The sequence below is a fragment of the Anser anser genome (genome assembly GCF_964211835.1).
Source record: "Anser anser genome assembly, chromosome: 2".
NCBI classification, from domain to species: Eukaryota; Metazoa; Chordata; class Aves; order Anseriformes; family Anatidae; genus Anser; species Anser anser.
The window spans coordinates 114,821,965-114,839,879 of record NC_139721.1 but is presented as its reverse complement, the minus strand read 5'-3'; the positions used below and the strand labels follow the sequence as shown (position 1 = coordinate 114,839,879).

Genomic DNA, 17,915 nt, shown 5'->3' with positions numbered 1-17,915 from the left:
TTTACCCTTACGTTTTCATCTTAAACGAACCTAAATGACTTTAAAACGCCCGGGATTTATTCTGGGAGCTAATATGGAGCACTGGAGCCAGCCTGTGCGGCTTCTTCTATAGGGATGAACCGTTGCTTCACAATACGTATTTCCTCAAAACGATTTCGCGGGGTTTCCTCAAAACACCGCTATTTACGTTAACAACAGCTGCCCTCCCAGGGCACCGGCGGGCAGCCCTCCCTCAGGCCCGGCCTCCCCTCACGGCGGCCGCAGCCCCGGCGGCCGCGCGCGCACGGGCGGCGGGGCGGCCTCGCCGCCCATTGGCGGAGGCGCTGCCGGTCCCCGCGGCGTCACGGGGCTCGCCGGGGCCCCGCCGCTGCCGCCGGCTCGCGGCCCGGTGCCGGGAGCGGAGGGGGCATGGCGGGGGCCGCAGCGCGGCGAGCAGGTCGGGGCCGGCGGCGTCGGGCGGGCGTGAGCCGGGGGGGAGCCGCCGGCCGGGGGCGGTTGGGGCGTGCGGGAGGGGCGGGGGAGGCCCCGCCCGAGAACCGGTCTGGCGGGGCTGCGGTCGGAGGGGCGCGGGGCGGGCAGGCGGCCCCGCTCCCCTTCGCCCGTCCTCGGTGCTGCGCTCACGCCTCCCGTCTCCCCCCCCCCCCCCCCGCCAGGTCCCGGCTGCCCGAGGGAGGCCGCGGTGGCGGCGGCGCCGCATCCCGGCGAGGCGCGTGGCTGAAAGCGACGGCGCCCCGGCGGCGGCCCGGCCCGCCTGCCCGCCCCCGCCATGGAGACGGACGGCCTGGAGTGGCTGCTGGTGCCCGTGCGGCAGCTGGTGGCGTGGGGCGCCGCGGGGGCCATGGTGTTCGGCGGCGTGGTGCCCTACATCCCGCAGTACAGGGACATCAGGCGGACGCAGAACGCCGAGGGCTTCTCCACCTACGTCTGCCTGGTGTTGCTGGTGGCAAACATCCTGCGGATACTCTTCTGGTGAGTGGGTTTTGCACGCACGGGCGTGGGTCTCCACGCTCTTAAGCCTTCGCGCTCGTATTCTGGCTTCCGAGCTCTGATTTAGAATATTCGAGGAAATAATACCATTTATGTACTTCTCTTCCCCTGTCTTCAACATCAAAAAACTGTTTTGCCCTTAGTGGCTGAATCTGCGCCGAGTGAAACGAACTGGGCACAGGAATGCTGCGTGTTGCCCTTGCCAGATCTGATCACTAGTCTTCTGGTGTTCCGAACACAACATTTTTTGACTCATTGGTAAATAAAAATGGTTTATTTTAAGTCAGACCTTTTTTCTTGCTCTTTTATCTTTCCCTTTCCCCCCAGCTCTGTTCTTTGAGTGAAGGCCCCGGTCCTGCGCGCTTGTTTTAACATCTAGTAGGTATTAAAGTTGCTGGGACGCTTGCCAGATGTTCCTGCATTTTCCTGAGATGCCAGCTGGCTTCAGAGGAGGTTCACTTCCGGAGCTCCACAGATGAAAGCATCGTAATTTGATAAGCAGGAAAATGGTGGGCTGTTTTTCAAAGCACATTCTTCCTGTTTCCAACATACTTTTCAATATTTAAAGGCACGTTTTTTTTTCATAGTTTGATCTTGTGCTGTTGAACAAAGAATGTTTTATTAGGGCGTGCGTGATTTCCGTGAATAAATTTTATTAACTTACATTCCTTGTTACTTCTAATAATGTAGGTGCTGCAGCATTGGTAACATATTTGAGAAACCAATGATGAGGAAGTCTGGGAAATGACTGCAACCAAGAACAGTTATTCTAAGAATATTTTGACTTAAAATAGTGCTTCGTAGCCTGCAAAGGACTGATAGATAACAAGCTACTTCCTTCTGTTGGTTTCCAGTTTCTTTTTAAAGCTTCGCTACTTTCTTAAGTATATGCAGCTTTCTGGATTCTTCTTCAGCAAAATCAGTATTACACTAGAGCAGGGAAAACAGTGGACCCTCTGAGACCATAGCTAGCAGTTGAACTGAGGAATCATCACTAGATCAGAGCTACTTGTTGCGTTGGAACTCTGTTTTCTTGGGGAGAAAGCATTTGCAAGAGAAGTGTATGGAATACATGTTGGAAAAAGCAAAAGGAGAGTAGAGGAGCTGACAGGAGGGGAGAAATTAAAGATTTTTTTTGTTTTGTTTTACTGAGGAAGCTGAAATATACAAATGATTTACAGCTGAATGGAGATGCTGGCAGTTCCTAGGTAACCCAAGAGAGTGCATCTGTTAAATGAGATACGGAGTACGGAAGAACTGAAAAATCTTATTTTGAGTTGATTTTAAGTATATCTCATTAAGAGTTGTGCACAGGAATAAATACTGTCAGTAGTGAAAAATTTTTTGATACTAACCTTAAAAGCTTTGTCAGCATTTGAAAAGAGAGAAAATGCAGTTACATTGGTTACGTGATTTATTTTTTTTTATGATTATTTTTTATTTTATTTTTTGCTGCGTGTATTTAAGCTATACGATAGTATTACTCCTTGACGCATAGTAGTTCTGTGTGCGCTCTGGTCATCTCAGAGCTCGTCAGTGACACTGAATGGCTTCATACATATACATAGACATATCTGGCATGGCTACAGCAGGAGCGTAAGGGATGCTGCTGGCTTGTGATACAGCCACTTCCACAGGGTTATACTGTAGGCATGAGCCTGCAGAAACATTTCTATCTATGCTTATAATGAAGTGTTTCTTTCTATTTCTGTTTAGCTAAAAGACAGGAAAGAAGACTTGCATAACGATAATTCAGTGTTCACGGAGAGAGAATATTTAGTTTCTCTACTTGTAAAGATTAGGCATCCCTACTAGTCCACAATAAACACCAGTAAGTCACAAATACAGTATTGAGGGTGGATATTGTCCTTGGCCATATGGTTGGTTAAAGTAAGATAGCAGAGCGAGAGCCTCAGATTTATTGGAACATGTTTTAAATGCACCTACAGAGCAACTTGGCAAAACGATTTTTCTGTTAATTGCTTAACGTCATCTATAGCTGATGATATTATGTACCTTATCTGGGATGCAGCACTCTAGGTAATGTGACATAAGCGTCAGAATTATTTTAATCATATATGTCATTGGAGGGAATTAGAAGGTTTTGGTATATTTGATTTTAAATTTATTGAATAATTTGATCCATTCTTGTGCTTGAACAGAGCTGTTTATTTTGTTTTGCATATAATTTTCCCCAATCTGACTTTCAAAGTACCAGTTGATAAGACTAGTCCTCTTTCTTTTTAGCAAATCAATCCAGACCTTAACACAGGTCTCTCTTTTGAAATCTTCAGTGACATTTGGCTGTTACTTGCAATTGTTTTTAGTTTCTCTTCATTACTTTGTTACCATGTATGTGCCAGATTCATCCTTCCTGACTTCCCCTCCACCCTGATCCAAAAATAAGTACTTAAAATGGTAGTCTTTAAAAACTCTCAGGTTCTAATTGTGTTGCTTTGCAGGCTCTAATTATTTCTTAGGATGGCTGTTTGTTTATTTTTTGACTTCAAAGACGTTTCTCTAACTTGCTGATTGTTTCTGTTGTTACTTTCAGATTTTCCTTAATTTCATATATTTTTCTTAAATACAAGGGTCACAGAGCTGAATGTCACATTTTTTCGACCCATCCACAACAGGAACAGACAGTTCCTGCCTTTTATGCCATGTTTACTATGTGTTTTCACTCTTCTGTGTGCTGGTCTTTCTGTATCTGTGTCAGTCATAACAGATGTCCAGGCATCCAGTCCCACCTCTCCCCTCTGGCTCTACTCTGCCTGTTCACTTAAGCTCTGGGACAATTCCCTCATTTCCTATTTGTGAATGGGCAGATTCCACGCGTTTCTAGAACTCTACTCCTCTCCCTCTGATGTTGTCATGGAGTTTGACCTCCTCTCCAAATAGAGTATTTATTTCCAGTTCTTGGCATATTTTTGTAGGTGGAGTGGTAGCACTGATGGTAGCTAATGAACAAAGCACTTCTGAGAGCAAAGATAATCCTGATTCCAGTTATCTCTTTTCAATTTCTTCTCCTCTGATTACACTGTTTCTAATGGTAAGCCATTTTTAAAGTCAGAGGACTTAGTACACTGCTTCTTCTCCTCATCTTCCACCCACCTAAGCCGTTAGTTTCGTGGCTTGTTCAAAGAGAAGAGTGTACGTTTGCTGATGTTGACAGTAACACGTTATCTACTAAACCACTTTTCATGCTTCTCTATTTCAGAGCATCTCAAAACTTCATCTTTAGAAAGAGTTCTGCTTTCACTTTGGTGTGTTTGGCCTTGTCTGTTCCAGTAGTGACCTTTATGCCAGACCTTCATGGAAAAGCAGTGGGAGAGGACTGGCCTGCAAAAATGAAAACCACACACGGATAGCAGTGTGCATGAGTCCGTTTCACTTTGTTTATGCATACATGGCTTTCATTTAGGAAAAAGAAAGTAGAAGTTTGGGCTTGCAAACTTTTTGTCTAATGTCTTGGCAGCCTGTTAAGTCTTTGTCCCTTTTAAAGAGGATTAAAAAAAAAATCAAAAATAGACAGTCTGTGCCCACAGCATCACACAGTGGGGTCTCCATTTGCTAATGTGAAAAGTAGATTTTGTGCTGTGGCTAGACATTATAAAGTTAGTTTTGGTTTCATAATAATAATCTATTGTTACACAGTTATATAATGCTTCAAATCAGTGCTTACTGTGGGTCGCCAGGGTAGCTGCTTGTTGCAATTGATTGTCAGTATCAGCTGCTTCTTTGCTCTTGTCCTCTGCCTTTGTCAGTCAGTGCTGCTTCTCCTATCTGTCTTCTTCAGACCCCATAGATCATCATTTCTGACTCTCCACTCAGTTCAGCTTCGGGGCTGGTTGGCTTGGAGAAGGTCTGCGCTGTGGATAAAGATGAAGAGGCAGTACAAAACTCACTGCCTTCCTAGTTCTGCTACACATAAAAACCTATGACAAGCTCCAAAAAGTCTGCTGTCAATTTATTTTCCTCTATATTTTTGATAAAGCACTTCAGTACCATTTTTGTTAGCTGATTCTTACTGTACTTGCTAGAGTTAGCTCTGATTTCTTGTTCTGGATCGGTTGGTAAAATATCCAAGGGATACGCGCTTTTACTGGTGCTTGAGCTTGGGGTGGTCAATGATCTGGTGAAGTTGTCTTATTCTGTTCTGAAGTTGAGGGCTGGCTGCCAGCTTCAGAGCTCACTGTGGCACTTGAACACGGTGGTGACAAAGATGAACGTGCCTGCTTGGTTCGTCTGCCCTTCAGTTTGCCAGCTGACTAGCTTTGAATTCCTGTGATCGAGAACAGGAATAAGAAGGTGAAGAGTTGTGTAATCAGTTGGGAGTGGAGCATGCAGAAGAATTTGCGAGAGTTCTCTCTCCCTGCCTTCATTGCCCCCTTCTTGTGTTTGAAACAGAGCTTATAATGAAATAGATTACCGTTTCTTATATTATTAAAACCAGAATAAATAAATAGCTGGAGGAAAAAGAACTACAGATTCCCTAGAAGTCAGCAGTAGGCATTTTAGTTGTATCTTGGGAAAGTTCAGCCAAAAGCTTCCTGCTGTTTCCAAGAGCTTCCTGCTGTTTCCAGAGGGCTTTGGACTTTTTTCGGTTGTGCAGTCAATAAAATGCTTCATGTAGTAGTATAACATAACTTGTATATTTTTTTAAGGAAGATGATCTTCTTTCCGTGAGTTTTGAGATGCAATTCTGTTGGCCAGTGGCCTAAGCCTCATGCAGTAACGTCAGAGAAATCCAAACAACAGAAAGTAACACAAAACCTTCCAATTTTTGAGTTGTTATTGCAAAAGTGTTGCCTTAAGGCAAACTCTGGAAACAAGTTCTGACAGCAAGGGAAAAGGCGGAAACTACCGAATTTTTTACTTTTGAGCAAAGGTGTCCCCCCCTTCCCGTTCCACATCAGTTCATCTGAAACAAACTCGGTTCTGAAAGCTAGTGCCAGTAGAATTGAGAGCTCTCTGCTGGAGTCTGTAGAATCAGCTTCCTGTTACTAACAGGCTTACTGAGACACGTATGCAGCTGGAGGTGATCTGTAGGAAGGTGTTGGACTTGCTTTTGGATGGGGTAGGCTCCTACATGTTTATTTTGCTGCAGCACCTACAGTGCCACTTGTGGATCAGGTCCTGATGTCGGGTGTTGCTTTGACTTCAGATAGTAGGCCAGTGGGGTCTGCAGGATGTACTGTGGGAAGGGGAAACTTTTAAGACTTCTGTTACTAAAACGAATACTGGTAGCTTTATCCATACGGGGAGGGTGAGATGATGCTGTAAATGTAACTTTGAGAGATTGCTTTACCTGTGGTCTGCTAGTGGAGTCTTGCTCAGCTGCTGAGAGCAAAAGTGCTATGCAATTCCTCCTCCTCCTTTTAAATGCCAAGTACAAAATGCACTGCTGTTCTGTACAGAGAGTAACGGTAAAGTAGGATTTTGTATGCCCAAGTGGGAAGCTTGTTTTGGGTGCTCTGTAATGTCCTGGAAGTTTACATGTCAAGGAGGAGCTCACATAAGGAAATCCTGTTTTTAAACAAGTTTCTTTCTTGAGCTTCTTGCTGATTACCTTCTGTGATTGTGTGGGCTGTCTTTTAAGATAGCTGTCATGCTGCTACCTTGGGCTATTTCCTGTGGCCCAGGTGGTGGCATGCAGTGTCCTGCACGCTTTCCATCTTGCTTAGAATCTTTTAACTTCCCAAAGAGTTGGAAAAGTTGATCCAGGGTGGTGAAGCCTGTGGTAGCTTTGGTTGCTTGGTGGTTTCTACTATCGTGGTGAGTAGAACTGCCTTTGTGAGCTACGGCAGTGCTGTGATGGCCCTGTGTAGGGGCACAGCACAAAGAGAAAGCCTTGCCCCAGGCTGGGCACTGCTGGGGATAGCAGCTGGAAGCTGGAATGGTGGCCGTGAGCATAGGAGGAAACAACGCGGTCGGGATAGTGGTGATCTGGCTGCACCAACAGCAGTCAATTTCTTTTTGAGAGATGTTTTAGGAAAAGAGATACTGTTTAATGTATTTTGGGCTTCTTTTTCACAGGACTTCATTAACAGGATTGTTGCAGTAGGATTGAGGCATACTGATGGAATTACGTAGTTTTCCCAATGACTAGTTAGTTTCTGCTGTGGCCTGAATGTCTCCTCCTCTTGTCTTCATCACCTGACCACGCATTAATTATTTTAAGGCTGTTGAAATACTAATGAAATGTAAGACCCTACCCTCTTCTTTATTTTGCACACATAACTAGTACTAGGTCTTCTTGTTGTTAACAGTATTTTTACAGTGAAAAACTTTGTCTCTACGTAATCCAACATTTGAAGTATGAGGTCTTTGAGTATTGCAAATGTCATGGTTGATTGCATCGTCACGTAACGCTGTAGTCGTAGGGTGAAAATGCAGAATAATGATGTCATCCCCAAGGCTTCAAAGGTGTTCTTTTCTATGAACCTCTTCTAGTATCCTAAGGCTCTCCATCTTTCTCTCTTAGTCTACTTCAGTGTTCCTCCCCTCCCAGCTTCTGCCTTGACAAAGGCAAGAATAACATCTGCTGGACAGAAAGGAAAGCATCCTGAGCAAACAGAACACGGGGACAGGTTGCTCTCCCAGCAGTGCTTGCATCTTGTAGTGCTCCTGGGTCAAGCTGGTTTGAGGAATCTTGCCTTGGCAGATCTTAATATCAGTGTGAAGTAGAGCAAGCAGCTTGGAGTGGTGTGTGTGTGTTTTTAATAAGAATCTTCACAGTTCTGGCTTACAGAACAGTTCTTGTGTGTTGAGGGTTTTGATGTGCTTTTTTAATTGTTAGAGATGATCTGCAGTAATACTTCCAGTCTCATTTACGTTAAGGCTGTAGTGATGGCAAATTGTTACAACGAGACAGCAGGTGGCCTTGCTTATGTGTGTTTGTAGTGGGTGGATGTTTGTACTCTAAGCCATGCATTTGTCACACAGCCATTACTGAATCACCGGTAGTCTCATCAGCAGGGAGAAAATAACCTTGCAGCAACCTGTGCTGGATTTACCATCAGAATAGTTTCTAGCTCATTGCACTGCTAGCTCGGCCCCTCTTAAATACCTTATGATTTTAAATGCAAGTGTATTTGTAATTGGAGAGGGTTTTTCTAAGCTTGGCATAAAAAGTTTTAACTGTGTGTGAATTTTAACTAAGTTTTAGCCAGTTTTTCCTCATTCCCTGAATAGGAGACAAATACAGCAGCAGTAAATTCCAGTGGTTCAGGGGACCTTGGCCACAGTCAGCAACAGAGGCTGCATGAGCTTTGGTATCGTGGGCATGGGACATAGTCTGGGCCAACTTTTGTTCCTTCTACCTTACATTTGTTCCCAGCGCAGTGAAAGCCAGAGCACTCTGTGCTTGCAGTTATACGTATCAGTTGTGTTCTTTACTTCCTTCCTCGTGAGGTCCTCCAAATGTGTTAAGATACTGGCTGCTGTGGCCCACCACAAATCCACTGATGGTAGAAGGAAGGGTCGGACTTCTATATACTAGTGAAGTATACGTCATTGTTACTCTTCCAGTGGCGTCTTTGACGATGGTGTGGAGGCTCAAGGCGTTGTAGTTTTCTGGCTGTGCCATTAGGCAGGGAATACTTAGTCATTTTCCTTGGTGTGGGCTGGTTGGCTGCTCTGTACAGGAAGATTTCCAAGGAAGCTGGTCTCCTGTCCCTTATCAGTTGGTTCATAACAAGAAAAAAAATATCTCTCTGTTGGAATGGTTGTAGTGTAAATTCAGTATCATGTAAGAGAGTGTGATGATGAACCTAACTTTTTTTTTTTACCAACAGAGCTCTGCCACTGAACTAGCCCAGGCATAAGAAATGATATTTTACCATAGAGCAGGCACCGTCCAGAGGCGGACATGGTTGCAGATGGCAGTGTAGCTGAGTTCTCTGGCAGCATGATGTGCTTGGAGAAAGGCGTTAGTAACTGCTGTCAGGGATCTTGGAAGGCCCGTGTAACATGGTGCAGGCTGAAGGAGCTGGGGAGTACAGCGATGTGTCTTCACCATTCTCAGCATCTCCGTCCTCAGAGCTGAGCAGAGAGAAGCAGCTCCGTGTGTTGTGTAGCCTTCCTGTTGTTAATCTAATACCTTAATCTAATAAGCGGAGACTGGCCACGATCCAAATTTTTCTTTTTGTGTTACGTTCAGGAAAGCTCAGTAGGCCCCACCACACATCATCTGTGAGCAAATGGAAATTGAATGTGCGGCTGGGGGGAAAGCGGAGAGGGCAAGAGAGGACAAAGTGTGAATGTTCAGTTCTAGTACCTTTTAGACTTCTTCCTTTCCCAAACCTTGGTCCAAATTAGATGTAACCTGATGAGTGAGTTGGTGTTTTTTGCTGACCTGCTGCTCAGATATCTGGAGGCAGACAGAGCATGAGGCTTATGTTTTTTTCCTTTTTCTATAGGAGGAAGTTATGTTAATCCTACTAAGCTAATAGCTGTGGGTATTTTTTTATAGGACAAATGTCCTCAACAATAAAAAATTGAGAGAGATAAGTTTTGCACGGATGTCCTTGTGAAATACGTCCTTGTGAAATCAATGGGCTATATACATGGAGAGAACATGTAGCTGATCTTAATGCAGCATAACTCTCCGGTCTCTGTGCTGTTTCAACTGCTGTTGAATCTGCTTGTCCTTTCAATATAATAGGTTTGCTGCTGGTTTGAGAAACAAAAACTTAAGCTTCTAGTTTCACAATTACTAGGATCAGTCCACAGGGAGGATGTTTTATCCAACAACCTTGTTACTCCTGTAAGGGGATTGTGACTCTGAGCCTGCTATATGGGCATCTAGATTTAGCTAGTGACTTTTTCTTCCTGGCCTTTCACACCTGTTTCAGTAAGGGTAGTTTAGGGTTTCCTTTTTCAGGTGCTTAGGGTGAAAGAATGAAAGTAACTGAATGCAACATTTGTGATCTTTGAGATGTTTTATATATTTTCCTTTCCTTTTTGTTTTTTGTTTTTGTTTTTTAGGTTTGGAAGGCGTTTTGAATCCCCTCTTTTGTGGCAAAGCATTATCATGATCATTACTATGTTACTGATGCTGAAACTGTGCACTGAAGTTCGTGTGTCCAACGACCTAAACATAAAACGCCGCTCTTTTGCAGGTTAGTGACAGGAACTAGTTGTTGCAGAATGAACCTTTTTGAAAGTGTATTGCACTTGTTTTGGACAAAAGTTCTGCCTGAATTGCAACCCAGTCTCCTTTCGTGATGAATCAGTGTAGTGCTACTTGAACTTTTTTTTTTTTTTTTTGAAACCACTTCCTTCCAGATGAATGTTTAACGTTTTAGCTTTATTTTAAACGGGTCTTGGTTCAGTCTGGAAGTAGGAGTTCTTAATGTTTCACGTCATGCCCTAGGATACAGAGCTGGCTGTCATGCAGTTATGCTAGCCTGGATATTTTTTAAGATCTTGTCCTGCATAAGAAATTTTCTTCTAGTATATTCTCTACTGTGTTCTTAGGTGGGAGTTAGATCCTGATCATATACTATTATCTGAGATCTTATTTTGCAGTTGCCAACACTTGCTTTTGCACAGAGTTTATTTTCTGCTTAATAAATTATTGGCTATCAAAACAGGAGGTGTTGTCATGTCTTAGATGCAGAACTGTCTTTTTGTATACCTTTTCCTTTTTTTTAATGTGGGAGTTACAGGAACTTTCACGTATATTTTTATATAGTTGTTTATTTAATTTTTAGGCATTGATACTTCCAGCTGGGACCAGAGTATTATCCTTTATGTAATCAAATATTCTTGCTCTGCAGAATGTCTTTGTTTTTCTCCCCTCCCCCGGATAATGACACGAAAGGGATAGTTTTTGTTTTTTATCTAGAGTGACTTTGACTTACAAAATTTTATTTCACAGCTTATTACCAACAAGATCAGAATTAATACTACCAGCTTTTTGGCAGTTGTTTTACCAGTATGGATGCATGATTTATTCTCTCCATCTGTTCTCTTCCTTCACTCCCTAAAAATCGAGGGTTTGATTTAGTTCCAGATATTCATGGCCTTCATTGGAAGGCAGTGGATACTGCCTGTGCAGTAGGGTAATATATCTCATAGCTGAGGAAACTACTTCCATCCCTGCTCACTGTGGAGTGTAGTGTGAAACTGTTCAGTTAAGTAAATTCATGTGGAAGGGGGGCTGCACTGCAGCTCCTGAACAAAAGCCAACGTGTCCTCTAGTATTGTTAGTCTGGCAGGATGAATGTTTTAAAAACTTAGTTTCATCCATATTTAGCAGCAATTAAATCCGGGGAGTATTTAGGAGGGATATGTATGCTTTCTGCCTCTCAATGCTTGCATTTCATGAACTGGCAGAAAGGTTTCTCTGTTTGCACTTTATGAGGTGAAATTATCCTTGTGCATGTTTATGCATGCTCTTGCAGGCTCCCTCAGTAACCTTTGGACAAAAAGGGAGGCTATTCAGTTTAGTATATAGCCTTCTTTAAACATCTCTTCCTGAAAGACATACATTTTTTTATACCAGGTAATGGAAACTCCTCAAGGTTGTGCTGTGTCATTTGATCCTTTTTCCTGAAACTCAGCTTGTTACGTGTTTTACTAGCTAGAGAGATTGATTTTTACTTGTGGACCTTAATCATTTCTTTTTGTTGGAATACTTGCATCCTCCCACGAACTTTGAGACCAGTTAAAATCCTTTTCTTATGTGTGATAATTTTTCATCACTTACTTAAAAATCAATCTCAAATGTCATCAGGCTGGACAAAACAGACACACTAAGGACATTGACCCTCTGCGAGCTGTAATGGGATGTCTCAGAATAAACATTTAATTGCATACTAAACTCCTTTCAAGTGAGGCAGAAGAGGGTTTGTATTTCAAGCATGTCGAGTGAGATCTGCATTTCTAATCCTACTTCTAATCTTATCTTAAGTTTTATGGTGATTCAGACAAGCTGATAAATCTGTGTACTTACTTTCTTTCCTCATAGTTTACCAGGTTAGTGGGAAGCTAGGTTTGAAGTCAGTGTTTTTCGTGAACATTTCAGAATCCTGAGTGGAAGGTGCAAGATTTCTGTATGATAGTGTAATTTATAATCCCTCATATGGCTGGTCTTCAATTTTAATCTTTTTCTTCTTTAATTTCTATCCTCCCTCTGAATGTTTCTACAAAATAATCCAAAATATTTAGAAAGTGAAGTTGTTCTTACTGCTTTCTTGTATTACTAGCAAATGCTGTGTTTCCTCCCTAGTCACATTAGTATATTTTTATCAGTGTATCTTGAACTATGTGGGAGTTACCTTTTCCTTTTCCTTTTTTTTTTGTTTTCATTATTCTCACGGTAAGGTCACTTAATAATAGTCCTGCAAAGAGAAAGCAAGTTGAAAGTGGCAGAGCGCGTCTTGTGCTGCTGCTGTCTTCTCTGTCTTTTTGTTCTGGATATGTAAATTTAGCCTTAAACTGCACGTACTGATTGGAAAGAGAATAAGCCCTCTTTATATGTCCAATTGTTGTATTACTTTTTTACACTTGACTGTATAGCCTGTTTTTAACTGTTCTGGATTGAAAGAAAATAAAAAAAAAAGCATCAAGAGAACAACCAAAACTTTATTTTAAACCCTGTAATGATAGGGCAGTTTTCTCTTCTGCCTGTGACTACTACCTATGAAAGGTAGTGTTTATGTGAAGAAGTCCTCAGATGAAGTCAACAGGCATGAATAATAGCTTACCGTCTTTTATCCTTTATTCAACACCATTTTAATTCAAACTTGAGTGTTTTACATGTAGATTTCCAGGCACCAATGTTGTGGTAACAGTTTCCCTTATTCATTGCTGGTGTTTAAATTGGTGTCTGTCCAGCTGTATTTATGCTGTCTTGTTGACTCAGTACGGAAAGGCTCAAGGTTCAGTGCTGGTTTATTTTGTTAAAGTTGGTTTTGTTCAAAATGCTGTATTATTTCTGGGTCATAATGATGCTACCATGCTAGAGAGCTACATACTGAAAAACAAAATCCACGTGCCTAACTCATGTCTCAACTCCAGAATCAAGGCCTTTTCAGGAGGCTGAAGCAAGTTGCTCACAAATACAGACTGCTAAAAGCATCTAGTCACTCTTGGAAATGTTGACAGGCCAGGACAGAGACTTTATATGCTTGGAGTGACACTCTACTAAGGGTCTTCCTTTTCTTCCCCAATATAAACCTTTACCCTCTTCTCGACAAAGATTCAGTTGCAGTTATGCCTAAGGCACTGTGCCAGATGTCAAGCACCCTGAGTATATGAACTCTGCTGAAAACCAGTGGGCAACTTTTGTTAAAAACAGGTTCTTAGACATCTCTTTTTCTTACAGGATAGTGAAGGCTCCTTAAGTAGAACTTGTGGTTGTCTGGTCTTATGCAAAGATGATTTTGTCTGGTCATTTGTCCAGTTTTATCTTCCTTCAGGCTGCTTATTTTCTTAACCTGCTTTATAACTTGTATCTTATTATAGCATCTTGATCTCTTGAGGAGCTCTGATTGTGTCACTGGAAAGCACTCTTGCACAATACATGGTTTTCAACTGGCAGGAAAAGGAGAATTAAAAATTTTAGTATGCAGAATGATTGCAGATGGGGTCTACTTTGTCCTTGTTGATATGAGTAGCTTGAGCTGAGGCTTTTTGAAACCATTTTAGAGCAGCATTTTTCCAGGAGGTAATGCAACTGTACTGTATTAACTGATTATATACGTGTGTATATATTCAATGTTTTTGGGCTAACAACTTGTTTTCTCTGATTGTGAGAAATATATGAAGTGAGAGTTAAGCTTTTTGTTCCACTGTTTTTAAGTCTTAATTTTCTCCCCCTGAGCAAATTGCTGTTGGGGATGTTCACTGAGACTGTTCTGGGCCTTCCTGCTGCTCGACCCTATCTTAGTATCACTGGGTGGGAGCATTAGAGAAAGCATGGAGACTAAAATTTCTGTCACATTTTGTTTTGTCTTTTATTTTTTATAAGCAAAATATACTAACTGACTAAACTTGAACTAAAAGACCCACTGTTTCATTTAATCATACAAGTCTATTTTGTCTTTCCTTCCTTTTTTTCCCCCCTCAACTTTTTTTTTTATGTAGCTGCAGATAGTAAGGATGAAGAAATTAAAGCACCTCCCAAGAGATCCTATCTGGGTATGTACTGTCCAAACTCACTCTGCATGAAGTTGCCTTTTCAACTACCTATTTCATGCTTTGCCATTTTTTGTAACCATTTTTAAAAACACTTGCATGATCACTTCTATATTAAATGTTTGCATTACGTTTTTGTGACATACTAAAGCCTGGTGCATGGTTTCGTTTTAATTTTCCCTTCCTCACTCTTAACCTACATAGCGGAAAACATGCTTACAGTTCTGCTTCAGAAATCAGTTTTGAAGGCAGTTGAATTCACTCCATTGTGTGTTTCAATAATACCTTTCTCTTTTTCCTTCCCTAAGGTAGAAAAGCAAAATACTGTGTGATACAGGGATCCATATCTTCATAGTCATATTCCTCCTCTTCTAGCCCTGCCTCTGGAGGAAACAATGGAAAATACAAGAGTATCTTTCAGCATTGTTCAGAATGCTAGATGAGAAATTTCCCACATCTGATGTTCAGCAAAATGCCTGCATCTTTGCGACTTATTTTTTTTTTCCTTGACTTGTTCCTCTCTTATAGAGTAGCCTCAAGATTGTTTCTTGGTAATTAGTAACACTCTAAACTGAGAGCTTCCAATTGTTTTCAGTTTCAGAATTGGAATCTACGTTCTTTTAATTTGCCTAAGAGGAAATATTAGGTGCAAGCTAGCCTTGTAGTGTTTTCAGCTCTCAGTAGCTAGGGAGACAGTTTTTGTCAAGCCATGGTGGTCTTTATTTATTTTTTTAAAACTAGTTGGGGGTATCATGTTAAGGTAGTTGGACCAGCCACAGACACAAAAGCTGCCCAAAGTCAACTTTTATATTGGTTTAAAATGAATTGATGTAGAATCTCGCACTGATACTAGTTATTCTCTGTTGCAATTCTCAAGCTAATAAGGGATCAATTAAAGATATACAGGGTAAAGAAAAGTATTCCTGGTGCAAAAGAGTCTCTACTTCTATATCAACAGTTAATTAAACTTGAGCAAGCTTTGAGAAACACAAAGAGAAGCATTAACCTGAGTACTGTCTTGAAACTGTAAGACGAAACCTGTAAGGGTTAAATAGACTCTTTCATTAATCTTCTGGACCTCTCCTTTCAGATTTAGGGGCAAAATGCATCTTAAACTGGTTTGATGGCAGTATTTTGCAAAGTGCCTTTTCTGTTTGTGCTTTCAAAACATTTTTTCTGGACTTCTTATGAAACTGTTTTATTTTGCTGTTTTCTAGTTTGTGGTGGTTTTCACTAGCTTGCAACACTAACCAATGGAATGTAAACTTTAAACAATTCTATTGTTTTTGCACCTATCTTCCTGTTGTCTTTTACTGATACTCAGAAATGTTTTATTTACAGTGGCAGAGCTAGAATCAGCTGCCTCTGCTCTTAGATACAATTGAGTGGGTTATTTCAAAATGCTTCATGTGGTTAAAATTAAACAGAAAAAAGTAACTTAATGTGACCTTTTATTCTTTTTTTTTTTTTTGTTAAAAATTATTGCTTGGTGATTCAAGTGCTTAAAAAGGTTGACATTTGTAGGAAAAAAAAACCAACTTTAATCTTAGTCTAACTGATTTAAATCTGAAACATTTGGTTAATAAATGGTGACTGAAGGTCATTTTGGAACTGCTTAGCAAAATAATGAGATGAATCACATTATCACTAAGGAAAAGAGTAGTCTCATGCTCAGAGGTTTAATGATAGGTTGACAAGTCTGTTCTCTGTTCAAATGGCATAATTCTTACTGGTGCAAACAAAGTAAGAAATGTTTTGAGGTGTTTGTGTATAGTATACATGCAAAAGTAAGCCCAAGCGGCTGTGCAAGTGGGCTATACAGTGCTTTACATCACAGCATAAGTCATACTTTGACTGGCAGAGGGTTATTAAACTGAGTGAGCTATGTCCTGAGGTGCTGTTTGCTACAGCTTTGGAAAGCTCACTCAGAGTAGTTAAGGGGAGTATTTGCTGTATTCTCAAGTGGTATGAGGACATTCTCACAATGTCTTTTAATGAGTTTTAAGGAAAATTTTGTTCAAGGAGGAGAGATTGGCTTCTTCCTTTTCCCTGTTTATTTTGGTTTTCTGAAAATATTCTTCAATATGCTTTTAGACTCCAGAGATCATTGTATTACTTTCTTTTTCTTGTTATGTAGTAAACATTCTGCCTATTCTTTTTGGCTATCCATGAAAACTATTATTGTAGATGTTGAAGCATTAATCTGAGAATTTACTGTGAAAGTTAAGGACACGATTTATTTATTTTTTCTTGATGAGGTGCTTTAGAACAAATCATAGAATCGTTGAATGATTTGAGATGGAAGGGTCCTCTAAAATCATCTGGTTTGTGGATAAATGTCTTAATCTGTTTCACTGAAATGCAGTAAAATAAGAGTTAGAGGTTGTCACAGGAGTAGCAAAACACTAAACAAGACATTGCTCCAAAGATGTATTGTTTGAAACTGTTTCAAAGGGTCTCATTGACATGGCAGACGAGTCCCAAAGTGAATGTGATTTGTTTGATTTTCCAAGTAAATATTTAAACGCTTTGAAGGACGCTTCCAGTAGATGACAAGAGTTTTCCTCCCTTATGTGAAGCTGGTTTTAAAACTTTCTGTGCTGTTGAACCCTGAACCTTGCTTTTTGCCCAAACAGAAAGTTATCCAAGTAACAATAAGTTTTAAAGCAACAGTAATAAGATAACTAAAATGCAGATGATCTGCCTGTTGCATTAATATTTAAAATGACTTATTTTCTTTGGGTGAAAAATGTAAAATGTCTGTGCAGGTAAGTTCAGAATTAGAACCTGCGTAGTGATGAAGACAAAAGAGCAATGTTAATGAAGTAGGCACAGTCATCTGCTACTCTCTGCCGTTTCCGCAGTGTCCTGGTTTCATCTGGGATAAAATTAATTTTGTTCCCAGTAGCTGGTATGGTGCTGTGTTTTGAATTTAGGATGAGAATAATGCAAATAACACACTGATGTTTTCAGTTGCTTACAGGAAGCAGTGCTTAGACTCAGACAGGGATTTTTCAGCTTCTCATGCTGCCCTGCCCGCGAGGAGGCTGGGGGTGGGTGCAGAAGGAGCTGGGAGGGGACACAGCCAGGACCGCTGACCCACGTTGGCCAAAGGGATACTCCGTAATACCCGATGTCATGCTGAAAAGTAAAACTGGGGGGGTTGGCCAGGGAGCAGGTTGGCTGCTGTTTGGGGACTGGCTGGGCATCAATCAGCAGGTGGTGAGCAATTGCGCTGTACGTCAATTGCTTTGTATATTATTTGATCATAATAATAATAATAATAATTTTCCCTTCCACTTCCTTTTAAACTGTCTTTATTTCAACCCATGAGTTTTACCATTTTTCCATTCTCTCGCCCATCCCACGTCAGGGGGGAACGACTGGCTGTGTGGTGCTGAGCTCCCTGCTGAGTTAAACCACTACACAGTCATCGTGACAGCCCTGTAAATAACTTAGGTGTTCACCTCTTCTTTTGTCCCTTAACTTTACTCAGGGGATTGGTTGGCTCGTGATAAATTGGGAGTTGGCACGCTCTGGGACGCAGCTGATACGTCGCGTGCGCCGTAAAGGCTGTAAGCTTTTTTCAGTCAGCTCTCTGGCTCCCTCTGGTCGTAATATTCAATTTGTCTGGGTCGAACAGGAGCATCCCGCTGGCAGACAAGCAGATGTGCGATGTGGTTGTCTGCGGGTGCTTACAGCGCGCTTCTCTGTCCAGGCCTCGCTAGCCTGAGCAGAGCCACAGACGGTGGAGAGGCACAGTTTCTCTTTGCTAGTTA

At 41.7% G+C, this 17,915-nt stretch overlaps 1 protein-coding gene across 2 annotated transcripts in view; it reads left to right on the top strand.

Moving 5' to 3' along the window:
- Positions 1–299: 299 nt before the first annotated feature.
- SLC66A2 (solute carrier family 66 member 2) overlaps positions 300–17,915 on the top strand; it is a 54,274-nt gene continuing 36,658 nt past the window's right edge. The window contains exons 1-4 of one of the 2 annotated variants that reach the window (XM_083824473.1): positions 300–436; positions 654–969; positions 9,979–10,112; positions 14,086–14,139. In XM_083824473.1, coding sequence (XP_083680599.1) covers positions 767–969; positions 9,979–10,112; positions 14,086–14,139 — 391 coding nt within the window. In that variant the 5' untranslated portion in view covers positions 300–436; positions 654–766. The remainder of the gene's footprint in view (positions 437–653; positions 970–9,978; positions 10,113–14,085; positions 14,140–17,915) is intronic. The other variant, XM_083824474.1, reaches the window with a different exon arrangement.